Source organism: Chiloscyllium punctatum, chromosome 19, assembly GCF_047496795.1.
Source record: "Chiloscyllium punctatum isolate Juve2018m chromosome 19, sChiPun1.3, whole genome shotgun sequence".
Classification (NCBI taxonomy): Eukaryota; Metazoa; Chordata; class Chondrichthyes; order Orectolobiformes; family Hemiscylliidae; genus Chiloscyllium; species Chiloscyllium punctatum.
In genome coordinates this window covers 97,152,450-97,169,246 of record NC_092757.1, presented here as the reverse complement: position 1 = coordinate 97,169,246, position 16,797 = coordinate 97,152,450, and the positions used below count along the sequence as shown (strand labels likewise).

At 43.3% G+C, this 16,797-nt stretch overlaps 1 protein-coding gene across 15 annotated transcripts in view; it reads left to right on the top strand.

Moving 5' to 3' along the window:
- ncor1 (nuclear receptor corepressor 1) overlaps positions 1-16,797 on the top strand; it is a 406,208-nt gene that overhangs the window by 255,021 nt on the left and 134,390 nt on the right. For all 15 annotated transcript variants that reach the window (XM_072590142.1, XM_072590152.1, XM_072590155.1 and 12 more), the window contains one exon: positions 16,203-16,332. In XM_072590142.1, the coding sequence (XP_072446243.1) occupies positions 16,203-16,332 (130 nt within the window). The remainder of the gene's footprint in view (positions 1-16,202; positions 16,333-16,797) is intronic.

The window sequence follows — 16,797 nt, the reverse complement described above, 5'->3', positions numbered from 1 at the left end:
ACTTTGTAACAGTATGGCATGCATCTCTCTGACCTTGTGAAGATTAAATCCCATCTTCATGCTAAGGACACTTTTCCTCTAAATGGAATTGATTTGAATTGATTCAAAACTGATCTAGCAGTTCAATGTTGGCCATCTCTGGGGTGTTTGGATCATAATCAACAGAAAACTTATATTCCACCACAATGTGTAACCTCATGAACACATGCATTCAGATCAAGCCAGGGGATAGATTTAATTTGGAGTGTAGCTACAGAAACCAGAAACAGTCTGAAATTTATCTAAAATCATGTATCGACCTGGTGAAGTGACTGTATAGGGCTATATTTTTCCAAAGTCTCGAAGCAGCATGTTAACACAGCTAAGAAATCACACAAGCAACAGAGTAAGTATGAATGCCAAAGTCCTGCCACATTCTGTGATGAATGGTGTTGGACAATTGAATAACTGATGGGAGAAGTTAGTTTCATGAATAACATCACCACTAGCAATCCTCAGAGCAGGAATAAATAAGTGTAAGAGCTTAGAGTCAGTGTGCCAAGCGTATGATCCGTCTTGGCTTCTCACTTCACCAATGCCAGACTGCAGCCTATTCAACTTGTTCCATGTGATATCAAAAAAAAAGCATAGCATATTGGATATGAAAGACTTGATATTTGATCCAATAACTTTTCAGCATGTGCTCCATACTTACCACCATGACCAGCTACAACATTGACAACTACTTGACAGACTGAAACATTGTCTGGTCAATTGGTCAATTACCACTCCTTTGCTTGAAGATGCCGGTGTTGGACTGAGGTGTACAAAGTTAAAAATCACACAACACCAGGTTATAGTCCAACAGGTTTAATTGGAAGCACACTAGCTTTCGGAGCTAGTGATCAGGTGATCATCTGTTGGACTATAACCTGGTGTTGTGTGATTTTTAACTTTGTACACTCCTTTGCTGTATTCTCAATTATCAGCAAAGTGATGGAATGTGTTTTCAAAGGTGCTAATTGTCACCTGTTCACTGTTATTCAGTTTGGCTGTTGCCTGCTCTGCTTCTGGCTTCATTACAGCATTAGTCCAAACACAAACAAAAGAGGTATGAACAATTACCATTAAGCGTAAGGGGGAAACTGGTCCATTAGTTTTTGAACATCAGTTGTCTGAGCCTTATAACATTGCTTCAGAATTTTTGCAGCACAGTATCTAAGGCCTAAAACATTTTAATCTGCTAAATCAATGATCGATCTCCTATCTAACTCATTTGCACCAATGCCTTACTATTTGAGGATAACAAAGATATTTCAATCTCAGATTTAAAATGTTCAATTAATCTAGCATCATCAAGCTTCTTTAATGATCCATTAAATAATTCAATTTTCCATTCGTATTGAAATAAAATTGGATCCAAATTTTAAGTTTATCTTTTCATGGTTTATGAGGTAGTCAAAAACTGAATGGCCTGAAGGTAGATAAATAACCTTGATCAGATGGACTGCATGGCAGAGTTGTAAGGGAGGTAGCTGAAGAGATAATGGAGCATTAGTGGTGAAATTTCAGGAATCGCTTGAGTCGCGGGGTCCCAGAAGACTGGAAAATTGCTAACGTGACACTCCTGTTTAAAAAGAGGGTTAGACAAAAGATGGAAAATTACAGACCAATTAGCCTAACCTCGGTCATGGGTAAGATACTGGAATCCATTGTGAAGGATGAGATTTCTGAATACTTAGAAGTGTATGGTAAAATAGGGCAAAATCAGCAAGGTTTCATCAAGGGGACGTCACGCCTAATAAATCTGCTGGAAATCTTTTGAGCAGTAACGAGCAGGTTAGACCAAGGAGATCCAATGGATGTTATCTATCTGGACTTCAAGAAAGCCTTTGACAAGGTGCCGCACAGGAAGCTACTGAATAAGATAAGGGCCCATGGTGTTAGAGTCAAGATGCTAGCATGGATAGAAGCCTGGCTATCTGGCATAAAGTGGAGATAAAAGGGTCTTTCTCAGGATGGCAGGCGGTGTTCTGCTAGGCTTAGTGTTGGGATCGCAACTTTTCACTTTATATATTAATGATCTAGATCAAAGTTTGTGAGATGATTTGTAGCTCGGGTGCTCGTTGTTGTGGTTCTGTTCGCCAAGCTGGGAATTTGTGTTGCAGACGTTTCGTCCCTGTCTAGGTGACATCCTCAGTGCTTGGGACCCTCCTGTGAAGTGCTTCTGTGATATTTCCTCCGGCATTTATAGTGGTTTGTCTCTGCCGCTTCCAGTTGTCAGTTCCAGCTGTCCGCTGCAGTGGTCAGTATATTGGGTCCAGGTCAATGTGCTTATTGATTTAATCTGTGGATGAGTGCCATGCCTCTAGGAATTCCCTGGCTGTTCTCTGTTTGGCTTGTCCTATAATCGTAGTGTTGTCCCAGTCGAATTCATGTTGCTTGTCATCTGCGTGTGTGGCTACTAAGGATAGCTGGTCGTGTCGTTTCATGGCTAGTTGGTGTTCATGGATGCGGATCATTAGCTGTCTTCCTGTTTGTCCTATGTAGTGTTTTGTGCAGTCCTTGCATGGGATTTTGTACACTATATTGGTTTTGCTCATACTGGGTATCCTTGGTTCTGGTGAGTTGTTATCTGAGCGTGGCTGTTGGTTTGTGTGCTGTTATGAGTCCTAGTGGTCGCAGTAGTCTGGCTGTCAGTTCGGAAATGCTCTTGATGTATGGTAGTGTGGCTAGTCCTGTGGGTTGCAGTATGTCCTCGTTCCGTTGTCTTTCCCTTAGGCATCTGTTAATGAAATTGCGGGGGTTATCCGTTTTTGGCGAATACATTGTCGAGGTGTTCTTCTTCCTCTTTTTGCAGTTCTTGTGTATTGCAGTATCTTGTGACCCTTTTGAACCGTGTCTTGATGCAACTTCTTTTGTGTGTGTTGGGTGGTTGTTTTCATAGTTCAGGACTTGGTCTGTGTGTGTGGCTTTCCTGTATACCTTTGTGATGAATTCTCCGTTCGGTGTTCTCTGTACCATCACGTCGAGGAATGGGAGTTGGTTGTCCTTTTCTTCCTTTCTAGTGAATCGGATTCCCGTGAGTATGGCTTTGATGGTCCGGTGTGTGTTCTCTATTTCTGTGTTTTTAATGATTACAAAGGTGTCATTCACATATCTGATCCAGACTTTGGGTTGAATTTGTGGTAAGACTGTTTGTTCTAACCTTTGCATTACCACTTCTGCTATGAGTCCAGAGATGGGTGAGCCCCTGAGCCGTTGATTTGTTCATATATTTGGTTGTTGAATGTGAAGTGTGTTGTGAGGCACAGGTCCAGTAGTTTGAGTATGCTGTCTTTGTTGGCTGACCAAAAGAGGGAGTTTGACCACAGCTCACCAATACAATAAACAACACACTGAGGAACCTACAAAAAAAACAGACAGATAACCAGGTTTGACCTACAAAGAATGAAACCTGAAAGCAACAACACCCCCAGATTCTATGGACTACCTAAAGTGCACAAACCAGACATCCCACTCAGACCAATAGTATCACTACCAGGGACACCATCACACAAACTAGGGAGGCTGCAGATGGGTTTGGGCTGGTTACAAGAGTGGGCAAAGAAGTGGCAGTTGGAGTACAAGGTGGGAAAGTGTGAGGTCATGCACTTGGTAGGAGGAATAGAGGCATGGACTATTTTCTAAACGGAGAAAATTCTGAATTCTGAAGTGCAAAGAGACTTGGGAGTTCGAGCCTAGGATTCTCTCAAAGTAAACTTGCAGGTTGAGTCAGTAGTTAAGAAGGCAAATGCAATAATGGCATTTATTTTGATGGCATTCACGAGAATGGTCCCAAGAATGAAAAGCTTAACGTATGAGGAACATTTGAGGTCTCTGGGTCTGTACTCAATCGAGTTTAGAAGGATGGGTTGGGGGTGGGGGATTCTAACTGAAACATACAGAATTCTGAATGGCCTGGACAGAGTAGACAAAAGGAAAATGTTTCCATTGGTAGGAGAGATGAGGACCCAAGGGCACAGCCTTCAAGTAAATTGCCTTTAGAACAGAGATAAGGAGAAGCTTCTTCAGCCAGAGTGGTGAATCTGTAAAATTCATTGCCACAGAGAGCTGCAGGGGCCAGGTCGTTGAGACAAGCAGGTTCTTGATTGTCAAGGGGATCAACAGTCATGGGGAGAAAGCAGGAAAATAGGGTTAAGAAACTTATCAGCCATGATTGAATGGTGGAGCAGACTCAACAGGCTGAGTGGCCAAATTTCTACTCCTATGTCTTATGGTCGACAATAATGATATTTGGAAACTTTATTAGATTTCCACAAGCTTCTGTTGAGAGATTGAAAACATTTAGAGGTCGTAGGGAAAAAATTAGAAGGGAGAAGGAACTTTGTCAAAAAGATAAGTTTCAAGAAACTTATTGAAATTAGGGTGAGAATTGAAATGCAGAGACATCAAAATGCTTACAGCACAGTAGGGTGCTGCGTGTATGCAACGAGCCACCAGAGGCAGTTACAATTACATTTAAGCAGCATTAGGATGGGTATATGAATAGGAAGGTTCTGGATTAGTGGTTCTGGAAGCAACGGATACAATAAATGATATTAGTGGATGTGCAGGTAAAACCTTGATGGATGTGGAAGGCTCCTTTTAGGGCCTTGGATAGAGGCGAGGGAGGAGGTGTGGGCACAGGTTTTACAGTTCCTGCGGTGGCAGGGGAAGGTGCTAGGATGGGAGGGTGGGTTGTAGGGGGCACGTGGATCTGACCAGATAGTCACGGAGGGAACGGTCTCCGCGGAAGGCGGAAAGGGGCGGGGAGGGAAATATATCCCTGGTGGTGGGATCCGTTTGGAGATGGGTCGCATCTCGTCCACATCCCGCACCTCCGCCCTCTGACCCCACCCCTCCAACCGTAACAAGGACAGAACTCCCCTGGTGCTCACCTTCCACCCTACCAACCTTCGCATAAACCAAATCATCCGCCGACATTTCCGCCACCTCCAAAAAGACCCCACCACCAATATTTCTACTCTCCCTCCCATTCTGCCGAGGACATGGAGGTCCTGGGCCTCCTTCACCGCCGCTCCCTCACCACCAGACACCTGGAGGAAGAACGCCTCATCTTCCGCTTCGGAACACTTCAACCCCAGGGCATCAATGTGGACTTCAACAGTTTCCTCATTTCCCCTTCCCCCACCTCACCCTAGTTCCAAACTTCCAGCTCAGCACTGTCCCCATGACTTGTCTGAACTTGTCCTACCTGTCTATCTCCTTTTCCACCTATCCACTCCACCCTCTCCTCCCTGGCCTATCACCTTCATCCCCTCCCCCACTCACCCATTGTACTCTATGCTACTTTCTCCCCACCCCCACTCTCCTCTAGCTTATCTCTCCATGCTTCAGGTTCTCTGCCTTTATTCCTGATGAAGGGCTTTTGCCCGAAACGTCGATTTCGCTGCTCCTTGGATGCTGCCTGAACTGCTGTGCTCTTCCAGCACCACTAATCCAGAACCTGGTTTCCAGCATCTGTAGTCATTGTTTTTACCTATATGAATAGGAAGGGTTTGGAGGGATAAGGGCCAAATGCTGGCAAATGGAACTAGATTAATTTAGGATATCTGGTTGACATGAACTAGTTGGACTGAAGGGTCTGTTTCCATGCTTTACAACTCTGATTCAATTACTCTATCTCAGACAGTGCCTTTTTGATCCATCTACCTACTGTACGCAAAACTATTTTTCTCCAATGCTTCTGTTAATTACCTTACATCTGTACCCTCTAGTTCACATTTTTTTGCAATGGGTACAGTTTCTCCCTGTCTATCTAGATCACTCATGATTTTGATAATGTCTATCACAAAATCCTCTGCGTTCCCTTCACAAAGGAAAGTAGTCCTAATTTCTTCAATCTATGTTTATAACCACAGTTCCAGAGAAGAGGAACCTTTTTCATCTTTCTATCTGGTCTACATTATTCAGTGTGCAATCTCCCTTATATTGGCAAAGACTAAATGCAGATTAGTGACTGCTTTATGAATGTAAAGCTGTGTGAATGATTCTTAACATTCCAGTTGCTTGCCATTTGATAAAGCACCTTGCGAAGCAGTATTTGGGTGTCAGGTGTGGCAGTGAGCTGAACCCCTCTCTCCCAGACTCTGTTCCAGTAAAAACCTGACTGCACTCCCACACTCACCATGTTCTCACTTCCACTCTGGCACAGTCTTGACAACCCACAGTAACAGCGGAGCACAGTGTGACAGAGCTCAGCAAAGTGTCAAAGGCCAAATGCACTTACCAGCACCATGTACTGAATGACATTGCCATGCATCAATTAGGTACTGAGACAGCCGATAAAGTGACATTGCTTCCCAATAATTTGTCGGCATGTCTCTAACTTTGTTGCAGCAGAAACTATTGCTTTGGTTGGATGCTTTCTGGATCATGTTGCTTGCTCATTTCTATATCCATATTGCTACCATTCCTATATTTCATGAGTCTAATTCTATTTAGCCAATATTGTATCCACGTTGCAGTTATCTCATTTATTCTATGGATCATAGAATAGAATCATAGAATCCCTACAGCTTGGAAACAGGCCATTTGGCCCAACAGGTCCACAGTGACCCTCCGAAGAGTAACCCACCCAGACTCATTCCCCCTATCCTATTACTCTACATTTACCTTCAATTAATGCACCTAATCTCCACATCTCTGAACACTGTGGGCAATTTAGCCTGGCCAATTCACCTAACCTACAGATTTTTGGGTTGTGGGAGAAAACCGCAGCACCTGGATGAAATCCACCAGACACGAGGAGAATGTGCAAACTCGAACCTTGGTCTGCTGTGAGGCAGCAGTGCTAACCACTGAGCCATTGTGCCACCACTGAGATCTAACTTTGTTCTCAAGTCTGTTGTCCCAAATAATATTTTGAAGCCATGTACATCACATCAACTGTATTGTTCTCTTCAATCTTTTCTACCTCTTTGAGCAAGTCCAACAAATTAGTTAACATAATTATTCCTTTAGAAATCTATATTGGGACATAGTAACAAGCTAAAAGAAAAGGAAGGAATGTTCACAGTTTGAAGGTGTTGAACTCAGTATGAAGTTCAGAAGGCAGTAAAGTGCCTTGTCTGAAGATGAGATGTTGTTCTGCAGTTTGAGCTGTGATTCAATGGAGCACTGCAGCATGCTGAGGGCAAACATGGGCATGCAAGCAGGACACTGTTGAGATGACCCAATAGGATTCGCAACCAACAGCATTTATTGCAGATATAATCCACAGTAACCCTTAAACTCTCTTTAAACTCCCACATTTGGCAAGCACATATCACTCTACTAAAGGACATTTACAAGGATGTTGCCAGGGTTGGAGGATTTGAGCTATAGGAAGAGGCTGAATAGTTTTCCCTAGAGCGTCAGAAGCTGAGGGATGACCTTATAGAGGTTTACAAAATTATGAGGGGCATGGATAGGACAAATAGACAAAGTCTTTTCCCTGGGGTCGGGGAGTCCAGAACTAGAGGGCATAGGTTTAGTGTGAGAGGGGAAAGGTATAAAAGAGACCTCAGGGACAACTTTTTCACACAGAGGGAATGGACTGAACTGCCAGAGAAAGTGGTGGAGGCGAGGACAATTGCAACATTTAAGAGGCATTTGGATGTGTATATGAATAGGAAGGGTTTGGAGAAATATGGGCTGGGTGCTGGCAGGTGGGACAAGATTGGGTTGGGATACCTGGTCGGCGTGGACGGGTTGGACCGAAGGGTCTGTTTCCATGCTGTACATCTCTATGACTCTATGACTGGCTATGGGAAGGTCAGGGTCATGCTTGCTAACAGGCCAGAGGTGTTCCCCAAAGCGGTCACCCAGTCTGCGTTTTGTTTCTCCAATATAGAGTAGCCAACATTGGTGCAGCAAATACAGTACACAAGGTTGGAGGAGGTACAGGTCCTGTTTCACCTAGAAAAGTTGTTTAGACCCTTGGATGGTGAGCAGGGGAGGACATGAAGGGGTAGGTGTTGCACCTTCTGCAGTTACAAGGGAAGGTGCCTTGGGGATTGGGGGATGGTGTTGATACTTGTGGAATGGACCATAGTGTCCTGGAGGGAATGATCCTATGAAATGCAGACAGGGAGAGTGAGGTGAAGATGTGTTGATGGTGGCATTCTGTTGGAGTTGTCTGAAATGGCAGAGAATAATCTTTTGAATGCAGTGACTGTTCAGATGAAAAGTGAGGATATTGGGAACACTGCTGTGAGTGATGGGAAGGGAGTAAGAGCTGAAGCAGAGCTCATATGAGGTTGAGGCCCTGTCAACCACAGTGTGTGGGAATCCATGATCATGGAAGTAGGGCAGCTCAGTGGTTAGCACTGCTATTTCACAGCACCCGGGATCCGGATTCCATTCCAGCCTCGGCCAACTGTCTGTGTGGAGTTTGCACATTCTCCCTGTTTCTGTAAGGGGTTCCTCCAGGTGCTCCGGTTTCCTCCCACAGTCCAAAGATGTGCAGGTCAGGTAAATTGGCCATGCTAAATTGCCCATAGTGTTCAGGGACACATAGGTTAGGTGCATGAGTCAGGGGAAATGGAAAGTAATAAGGTAGGGCAATGGGTCTGGGTGGGATACTTTTCAGAGGGTCGGTCTGGACTTGTTGGGCCAAATGGTCTGTTTTCACTGTAGGGATTCTATGAATTCAATGAAAAGTGAGAATTGGCAGCCTGACAGGTGACTGGAGCCTCTCGTGATGGCTACAGGAAGAGGAAAATATGCTAATTTTTGCAGAGAACAGAATTTTTAGGTGAGTATGTAACCTGCAGTAAATTGCATAGGTGAGAAGGTCTTAAAAAAATTGAGGTAGAACATGTAGGCATTGCCCTTTCAAGTGAAATCCATGAATTGATGTTGAAACCTGAAATGATTTAATCTGCTGAAGTCTTCAAAGTTTTAAAAAGCTTTGCCTCATTTGTTTTTAGTTTGCACTGTTGCATATTTAAAAATCGGGTTGTGACTGTCATGCAACCTCTTTTAAAACTGCCATTGCCATGAAAATCTACTGCTGCCACCTGATGTGCACAGAAAAGGAAGGAAGCTAGTACCAAGATTTAGCAGAAGAAAGTGAGGACTGCAGATGCTGGAGATCAGAGCTGAAAATGTGTTGCTGGAAAAGCGCAGCAGGTCAGGCAGCATCCAAGGAGCAGGAGAATCGACGTTTCGGGCATAAGCCCTTCTTCAGGAATGAGGAAAGTGTGTCCAGCAGGCTAAGATAAAAGGTAGGGAGGAGGGACTTGGGGGATGGGCGTTGGAAATGCGATAGGTGGAAGGAGGTCGAAGTGAGGGTAATAGGCCGGAGTGGGTTGGGGGGAGAGAGGTCAGGAAGAAGATTGCAGGTTAGGAAGGCGGTGCTGAGTTCGAGGGATTTGATTGAGACAAGGTCGGGGGAGGGGAAATGAGGAAACTGGAGAAATCTGAGTTCATCCCTTGTGGTTGGAGGGTTCCTCGGCGGAAGATGACGCACTCTTCCTCCAACCGTCGTGTTGCTATGGTCTGGCGATGGAGGAGTCCAAGGACCTGCATGTCCTTGGTGGAGTGGGAGGGGAAGTTGAAGTGTTGAGCCACGGGGTGGTTGAGTTGGTTGGTCCAGGTGTCCCAGAGGTATTCTCTGAAACGTTCCGCAAGTAGGCGGCCTGTCTCCCCAGTATAGAGGAGGCCACATCGGGTGCAACGGATGCAATAGATGATGTGTGTGGAGTTGCAGGTGAATTTGTGGCGGATATGGAAGTATCCCTTGGGGCCTTGGAGGGAAGTAAGGCGGGAGGTGCTAGGATCTTTATTATTTATAAACCTGGAACAAAATGCTGTTTAGAAAATAACACTGGAAGGATTGACACTATTGAATGTTTTCTCTTTGATTGGCGTGGGGGGGAGGGGTAGGAATATCAGTGATCCATTTAAAAATGTCAGTATTTAACTATAATTTTATAAACACTAACAGAGCTTAAAGTGGTGATGGAAGGGTTGAAACAAGGTTTTGAGTTGGTTTAGAAATACAGGAAAAAACTTGGGATTATCCTCAGCTTCAATGATAATTCTATAATAAAAGATCATTTGAATAAAGAGCAAACTATAATGTTACTGGGTGGTAAAACTAGATGTTCTGACCACTAGTAAGACCATTTATAGGAATGGACTAATAGAAGGCTATTCACCCTTTGAGCTGGACCCTGCACTCAAATAGATGATTATCGATCTGATCATTGATGCTTTTAAATATCAATTAAATATTCTCTGAACCTTTAATGAAAATCATCTCATGATCTGAAATCTCTCATGATTGTAAATCCATCCAATGTTACTATAAATGGGCATAAAAATATTAATTGTTTCCGACCCCATATTCAGTTCTTCTATTCAGCCAAATGTTCTATCCTGTCATTAACTGGTTTTGCAACATCTTTGTTGAAAAAAAAGCTGTAGTATGTCATTTTGTAATATCTTCTCCCCTTTTTAATGTTCCCGTTTTGTCATGTTAACCTGTGTTTTAACCACTCTCATCACGCTCTTTCAACCCAAACAATTGCTTCATCTCATCTCTTTTAGTGAAACACAAATACTTGTTTTGCTTATACCAGATACTTTCCTAAGATTGATGCAGTAGCTCACCACCCTACTTGAGGGGTCCCCCCCTAGTGCATTTCTTTCACAAACTGTTGTTTGGCCTGGGAAAATAATGAATCTGAAAGTTCCTCTGTGGAGTTCAGCCAGAGGCAAGGCCATGGCACTGTGAATACTCCAGTTGCTCAAAGAATGAGGAGGAAGTATGGAAGAGCAATTGTGGTAAGGGATTAATAAGTGAAAGGGGTAGGCAGATGCTTTTGCAGCATAAATGTTACTCCAGCATGATATTTTGTCTTCTGGGTGCCAGCCTTAAGGTTATCACAGAGGAGCCGCAGGGCACTCTGAAATGGAAGGGTGAAAATCAGAAGTCATGATCCATGAGTGATGTAAAAATAAAGAGAAGTTGGAAACTTATCAGTGGGCTTTAGGGAATCAGGTAAGAAATTAAAAAATAGGACCTTAAATGTAGTAATCTATTGTGCCACACAGTAATGAATATAGGTATACAAGGATAGAGCAGATAAATAGGTGGCTGGAGAGATGGTGGGCTTTAAATTCCTGAGACATTAGGACTGATTTTGGGGCAGTTGGGAACTAAGTTGTTTGGGTTACATCTGAGCTGGAACAGTAACAGCATCCTGGCGAGATGTTTTGCTAATGCATTTGCGGTGGATTTGAACTAGATTGTCAGGGGAATGGACTGATCTATTCATATTCATGGAATCATACCTTAAAGATAATATCCCATGCACTACCCCTGGATACGTTCTGTTGCACCCAAAAGAGCAAACTCAACAGAGGTGATTGCACAGTGGTCTACAGTCAGTGGGGAGTTGTCTTGACAATTCCCAGTGATGACTCTGAACATCATCAAGCCATGTAGGATCAGGTTAAACATGAGCAAGGAAACCTCCTGATGTTTATCATGAACCATCCTCCCTCATTTGATGACTGTTTTCTTCCATGTTGAACAGCCCTTGGAGAAAGCACTGAGTGGCAGGGGAACAGAATGTACTTTGACTGGGGGAATTCAAGAGTGGTTTGGCAACAGCACTGCTGACCAAGGAGTCCAAAAGGATGATGTTGCTCGACTTGGTCTGTGGCAGGTAGTGAGGGAACCAACGGGGGGGGGGGATTCCATACTTGACTTCATCCTCACCAATCTGACTGCAGCAATTTCATCTGTCCACGAAAGTATCAGTAAGAGGGACCACTGCACAATCCTTGTGCAGACAAAGTTCAGCCTTCACATTGATGATATCTTGCATTGGATTTTGTGATATTGTCACTGTGTGAAAAGGGACATGTTTCAAATAGATCTAGCAACTCAAGACTGAGCATTCATGAGACACTGTGCATCAGCAAGAGCAGGATCATATTCCAACACAATCTGCAACTCCATGGCATGGTACCTTCCTCACTCTACTATTGCCATCAAGCCAGGAGATCAATCCTGGTTCAGTGAAGAATGCAGGAGGGCATGCCAGAAGCAGCACCAGCCACAGCTAGAAATGAGGTGTCAACCTGGTTGATGCTACCAAACAGGACTACTTGCATGCCAAACGGTATGAACAGCAAGTGACAGACTGAGCTAAGTAATCCCGCACCATCGATCAGATCTAGCCTTTGCATGCCTACCATATCCAGTTGTATTGATTTATTGTTGTCATATGTACCAACATACAGTGAAAAGTGTTATTTTGTATGTTCTACAAGCAGATCGTGCTATACAAAATGCATCAGGGTAGCAGAACAGAGTGCAGCTTACAGTCTTACAGCCACAAAGAAGGTGCAGAGAGAGAAAGATCAGAATTAACATGAGAGTTCCGTTCAAAAGTCTCTTAGCAGGGGAGAAGTTGTTCTTGAATCTATTTGTATTTGTGTTTAAACTTTTACCTCTTCCCGTCTGGCAGAAGGTAAAAAAAGGAGAGTTTATCCAGAGTGGGAGGTATCTTTGATGTTAATTGTTTTCCTTAAGGAAAGGGAAGTATAGATGGAATTAATGGATGTAAGGATGGTTTGTGTGATGGACTGGGCTGTGTTCATGACTCACTGTAGTCTCTTGTGGTCTTCAGAAGAGTAGTTGCCAAACTACTGTGTGATGCATCCTTAGAGGATGTTTTCTATGATACATCTATAAAACTTGGTAAGAATTATTATGGACGTACCAAATGTCCTTAGCCTCCTGAAGAAGTAGAGACATTGTAGTGCTTTCTTGACTGTTACATCGAAATGGGTGGAGCAGGACAGATTGTTGGTGATCATCATCCCCAGGAACTTGATTCACTTGGGTACCTTCACCTCAGCATCATTGATGCAAACAGAGGTATACCTCCAATCCACTTCCTGAAGTCAATGACTAGCTCCTTTGTTTTGCTGGCATTGGTGGAGAGATTGTTGTCTTTACATCATGTCGCTAAGCACTCAATCTCTTTCCTGTATTATGTCTCGTCATCGTTTGTCACCTGACCTATAATGGTGGTGTCGTTAGCAAACCTGTAAATGGAGTTGGGGCGGAATTTGGCCACACAGTCATGAGCATATAAGGACTAAAGTAGGGGGCTGACAATGCAGCCTTGCAAGGCACTGGTGTAGAGGATTATGGTAGAGGAGATGTTGTTGCCCATTCTTGCTGATTGCAGTCTACAGGTCAAGAAGTCAAGGATCCAGTTACAGAAGGGGAAGCCAAGACCTAGGTCTTGGAGTTTAGAGGTGAGTTTGATTGGAATTATAGTGTTGAAGGTGGAACTATAGTCAATAATTAGCAGCATGCCATAAGTTTTGTTGTCCAGATGCTCCAGTATAGGCCCGGGGTGATGGCATCTGCTATGGTCCTGTTGCGCCGGTAAGCAAATTGCAAAGGATCAAGATAACTTGGTAGGCTGAAATTGATACGAGCTCCAACTAATCTCTCAAAACACTTCATAATTATTGAGACCAGAACTATCGGGCAGTCGTCATTGAGGCCCAGTACAGGATTTTTCTTTGGCAGTTGTGAATGGTGGAGGGCAAACAACTCATTGGAGGAGGACAATCCACGCATGTCCCCATCCTGAATGATGGAAAAGATCAGTGCAAAAGGTAAGGTTGAAGCATTTGCAGCAGCCATCAGCCAGAAATGCCAAATAGGTGATGCAGTTCAGTATCCTCCAGAGATCCCTGCCATCGCAGATGCCAGTCTTCAGCCAGTTCGATTCACTCCATATCAGATCAAGAAAAGATTGGAAGAACTGGACACTGCAAAGGCTATGAGCCCTGACAGCATTCCAGCAATAGTATTGAAGACTTGCTGCATCCCTAGCCACGTTATTCCAATACAGCCTCAACAGTGGCATCTATCCAACAATGTGAAAAATTGCCCAGCACACAAAAAGACAGGACAAATCCAACCAAGCACCATAATTCTACTCTTGAACATCAAGCAGCACCTGCTAAGCAATAACCTGTTCGTTGACACCCAATTTAGATTCAGCCAGGACCACCCTGCTCTTGAACCAAGGCTGTAATGCAGTCAAACATGGATGAAAAAGCTGAATCCCAGCGATGGAGTTAGAGTGACAGCCCTTGATATCAGTGGCACATTTGACTGAGTGTGGCATCAAGAAGCCCTAGCAAAGCCTAAAACAATGGGAATTAGGGGAAAAACTCTGATGGTTGGAGTCATTCCTAGTGCATAGGATGATGCTTGTGGTTGTTGGTCAGTGATCTCAGCTCCAGGACATTTTGGCAGGAGTTATTCTAGGCACAACCATCTTCAGCTGCTTCATCAATGACCATCCCCACTTCTGCCCTTATGTTGGAGGGAAGGTCATTGATGATTACACTATGTTCAGCATCATTCATGACTCTTCAGATATTGAGGTGCACGTCCAAATGCAACAAGATCTAGACAATATCCAGACTCCGGACTAGTGGTGCTGGAAGAGCACAGCAGTCCATGCAGCATCCAAGTAGCTTCAAAATCGACGTTTCGGGCAAAAGCCCTTCATCAGGGGCTTTTGCCCAAAACGTCGATTTCGAAGCTACTTGGATGCTGCATGGACTGCTGTGCTCTTCCAGCACCACTAGTCCGGAGTCTGGTTTCCAGCATCTGCAGTCATTGTTTTTACCTCTCGACAATATCCAGGCTGGGGCTGGCAGTGGTGAGGAACATTGCCTTACCCAAATGCCAGGCAATGAGTATCTCCAAAAAGTGACAATTTGATCACCGATCCTTGAGATTCATTGGTCTTGCCATCACTGCAAACCCCCTATCAATATTTTGGGACTAATCATTGACCATAAACTAAACTGGACTCATCACATAAACACAGTGCTTCAAGATGCTAGGAATGCTGCAGCATGTAACTCACCGCCTGACTCCCTAAAGCTTGTCCAAGATCTACAGGGCACAAGTCAGGAGTGTAATGTAATACTCCCCATTTGCCTGGATGGGTGTGACTCCAACAACACTCAAGAAGGCAGACACCTTCCGGGGCAAAGTATCCAAATTGATTGGCATCACACCCAAAAATATTTGATTACTTCAATATCCGGTAATGTGTACTATCTACAAGGTGTATTGCAGAAATTCACCAAAGATCCTCAGACAGCACCTTCCAAATCCATGACCCATTCTATATAGGAGGACAAAGGAAGCAGATGAATGCCACCATCTGCAAGTTCCCCTCCAAGTCACTCTCCACCTTGATTTGGAAATATATCACTGTTGTTCAGTGTCACTGGATTTAAATCCTGGAATTCTCTCCCTAATGGAATTGTTCATCTACCTACAGAAAATGGGCTTTAATGGTTAAAGAAGGCAGCTTACCACCACTTTGTCAAGGGTAATAAATGCTGACTGAGCCAGAGATGCCCACATCCCACAAGTGAATGGAAAAAAAGTGTAATCAGATTTTTGTTGACAGATACAGACAGGCTGAGGCAACTGGCCACCTCTTGTGCTGTAATCATCTATGAAGTTCCTAGGCCTATGCGAATCAAAGCTTCATCAATATTATAACCTGCATATCCTTCCTCAAATCCATTTATAGTTATTAATGCATCTAACTTACCACTTAGTTTGGAATGTTTTATGTGCATTCGTAATCATACTTTTGACTCCTGTTATTATCGTCACTATATGGATCCTGCTACAGCATTAATACAGGTGGTTACCTCCTAGTAAAGCAACATTGAAGTCCCCTGAACTAATAATAATTGCAAATGATTTCATTAAAATGACCTTTCCTCTGTTACATCTTTTGCTGAGGTGTGTCTGCCCACATAGCACCTTACTTAATCTGGGATTTGCGTTTGGCTTCTTTTTATGTAGATTTGCATTTCTTTGAATTTCATGTTCTGATTTTCCTCTTAATTTGAAGTGAAAGAAAAGGGTAAGCAAAAGATTTGTTTATGAGTAAGAGATGAGGTAGAAAGCTTTCCTAGAATTAATACAGTCCTTAAGGATTTGTGTTTGTACCTGTATTGCTTTGCACTATCACATAGTTCTTCTCTATCACCTTTGATGGAAATATTCACAGATTTTCCTGGAAGATGCTTGATGATAAACGTGTAACTTGAACCAACTTAGGTCATGTTATTCAAAGAGTTCATTTCTGCTCTAGAATGTTTTCTCCAGAATCAAAATCATCATTGCTGAAACCTCTCAGCTCAGTATTGATGACCTCAGCCATGAAACCAGTTCAGATGGATATCCAGCAACTACAGCAGCGAGCGGCCATGATTCCCAATATGGTGAGTGTTTCTGTGAGTAGTCATCAGGGTAGTTCTCATACCCTTTTTCGAATTCTGCAAAATCACTTTGTTAATGTACCAGACAATTTGATTATAGTTCTCTAACGCAATGACATTTAATTTAGTTTGCAAGTTGTATTTTCAGTTAAACTCCAGGAAAGTTAGATGTGGGCACTTAAAATGTAAAAGGAGTGCCTGATATATGAAATGATTAACTTTCATAAAATCTTCAGTTCTTCTTTATTCCGGTGAAGCTTCTTTGTTTTCTGATCCTGTATTTAATTCGCATAATGATAAAGCAATAATTATGTCAGTTGTTCGGAGTTATATTGAAATTTGACTCTTGCTCTTATCCATTCATTCTTGTTTTGAATCCTTTAATTTGTTTGACTTAATTTCCACCCCATCTAAAGTGGCGCAAATTTAAAAAACGTAAGAGCTACAACAGAGCCCATATAAGTTATC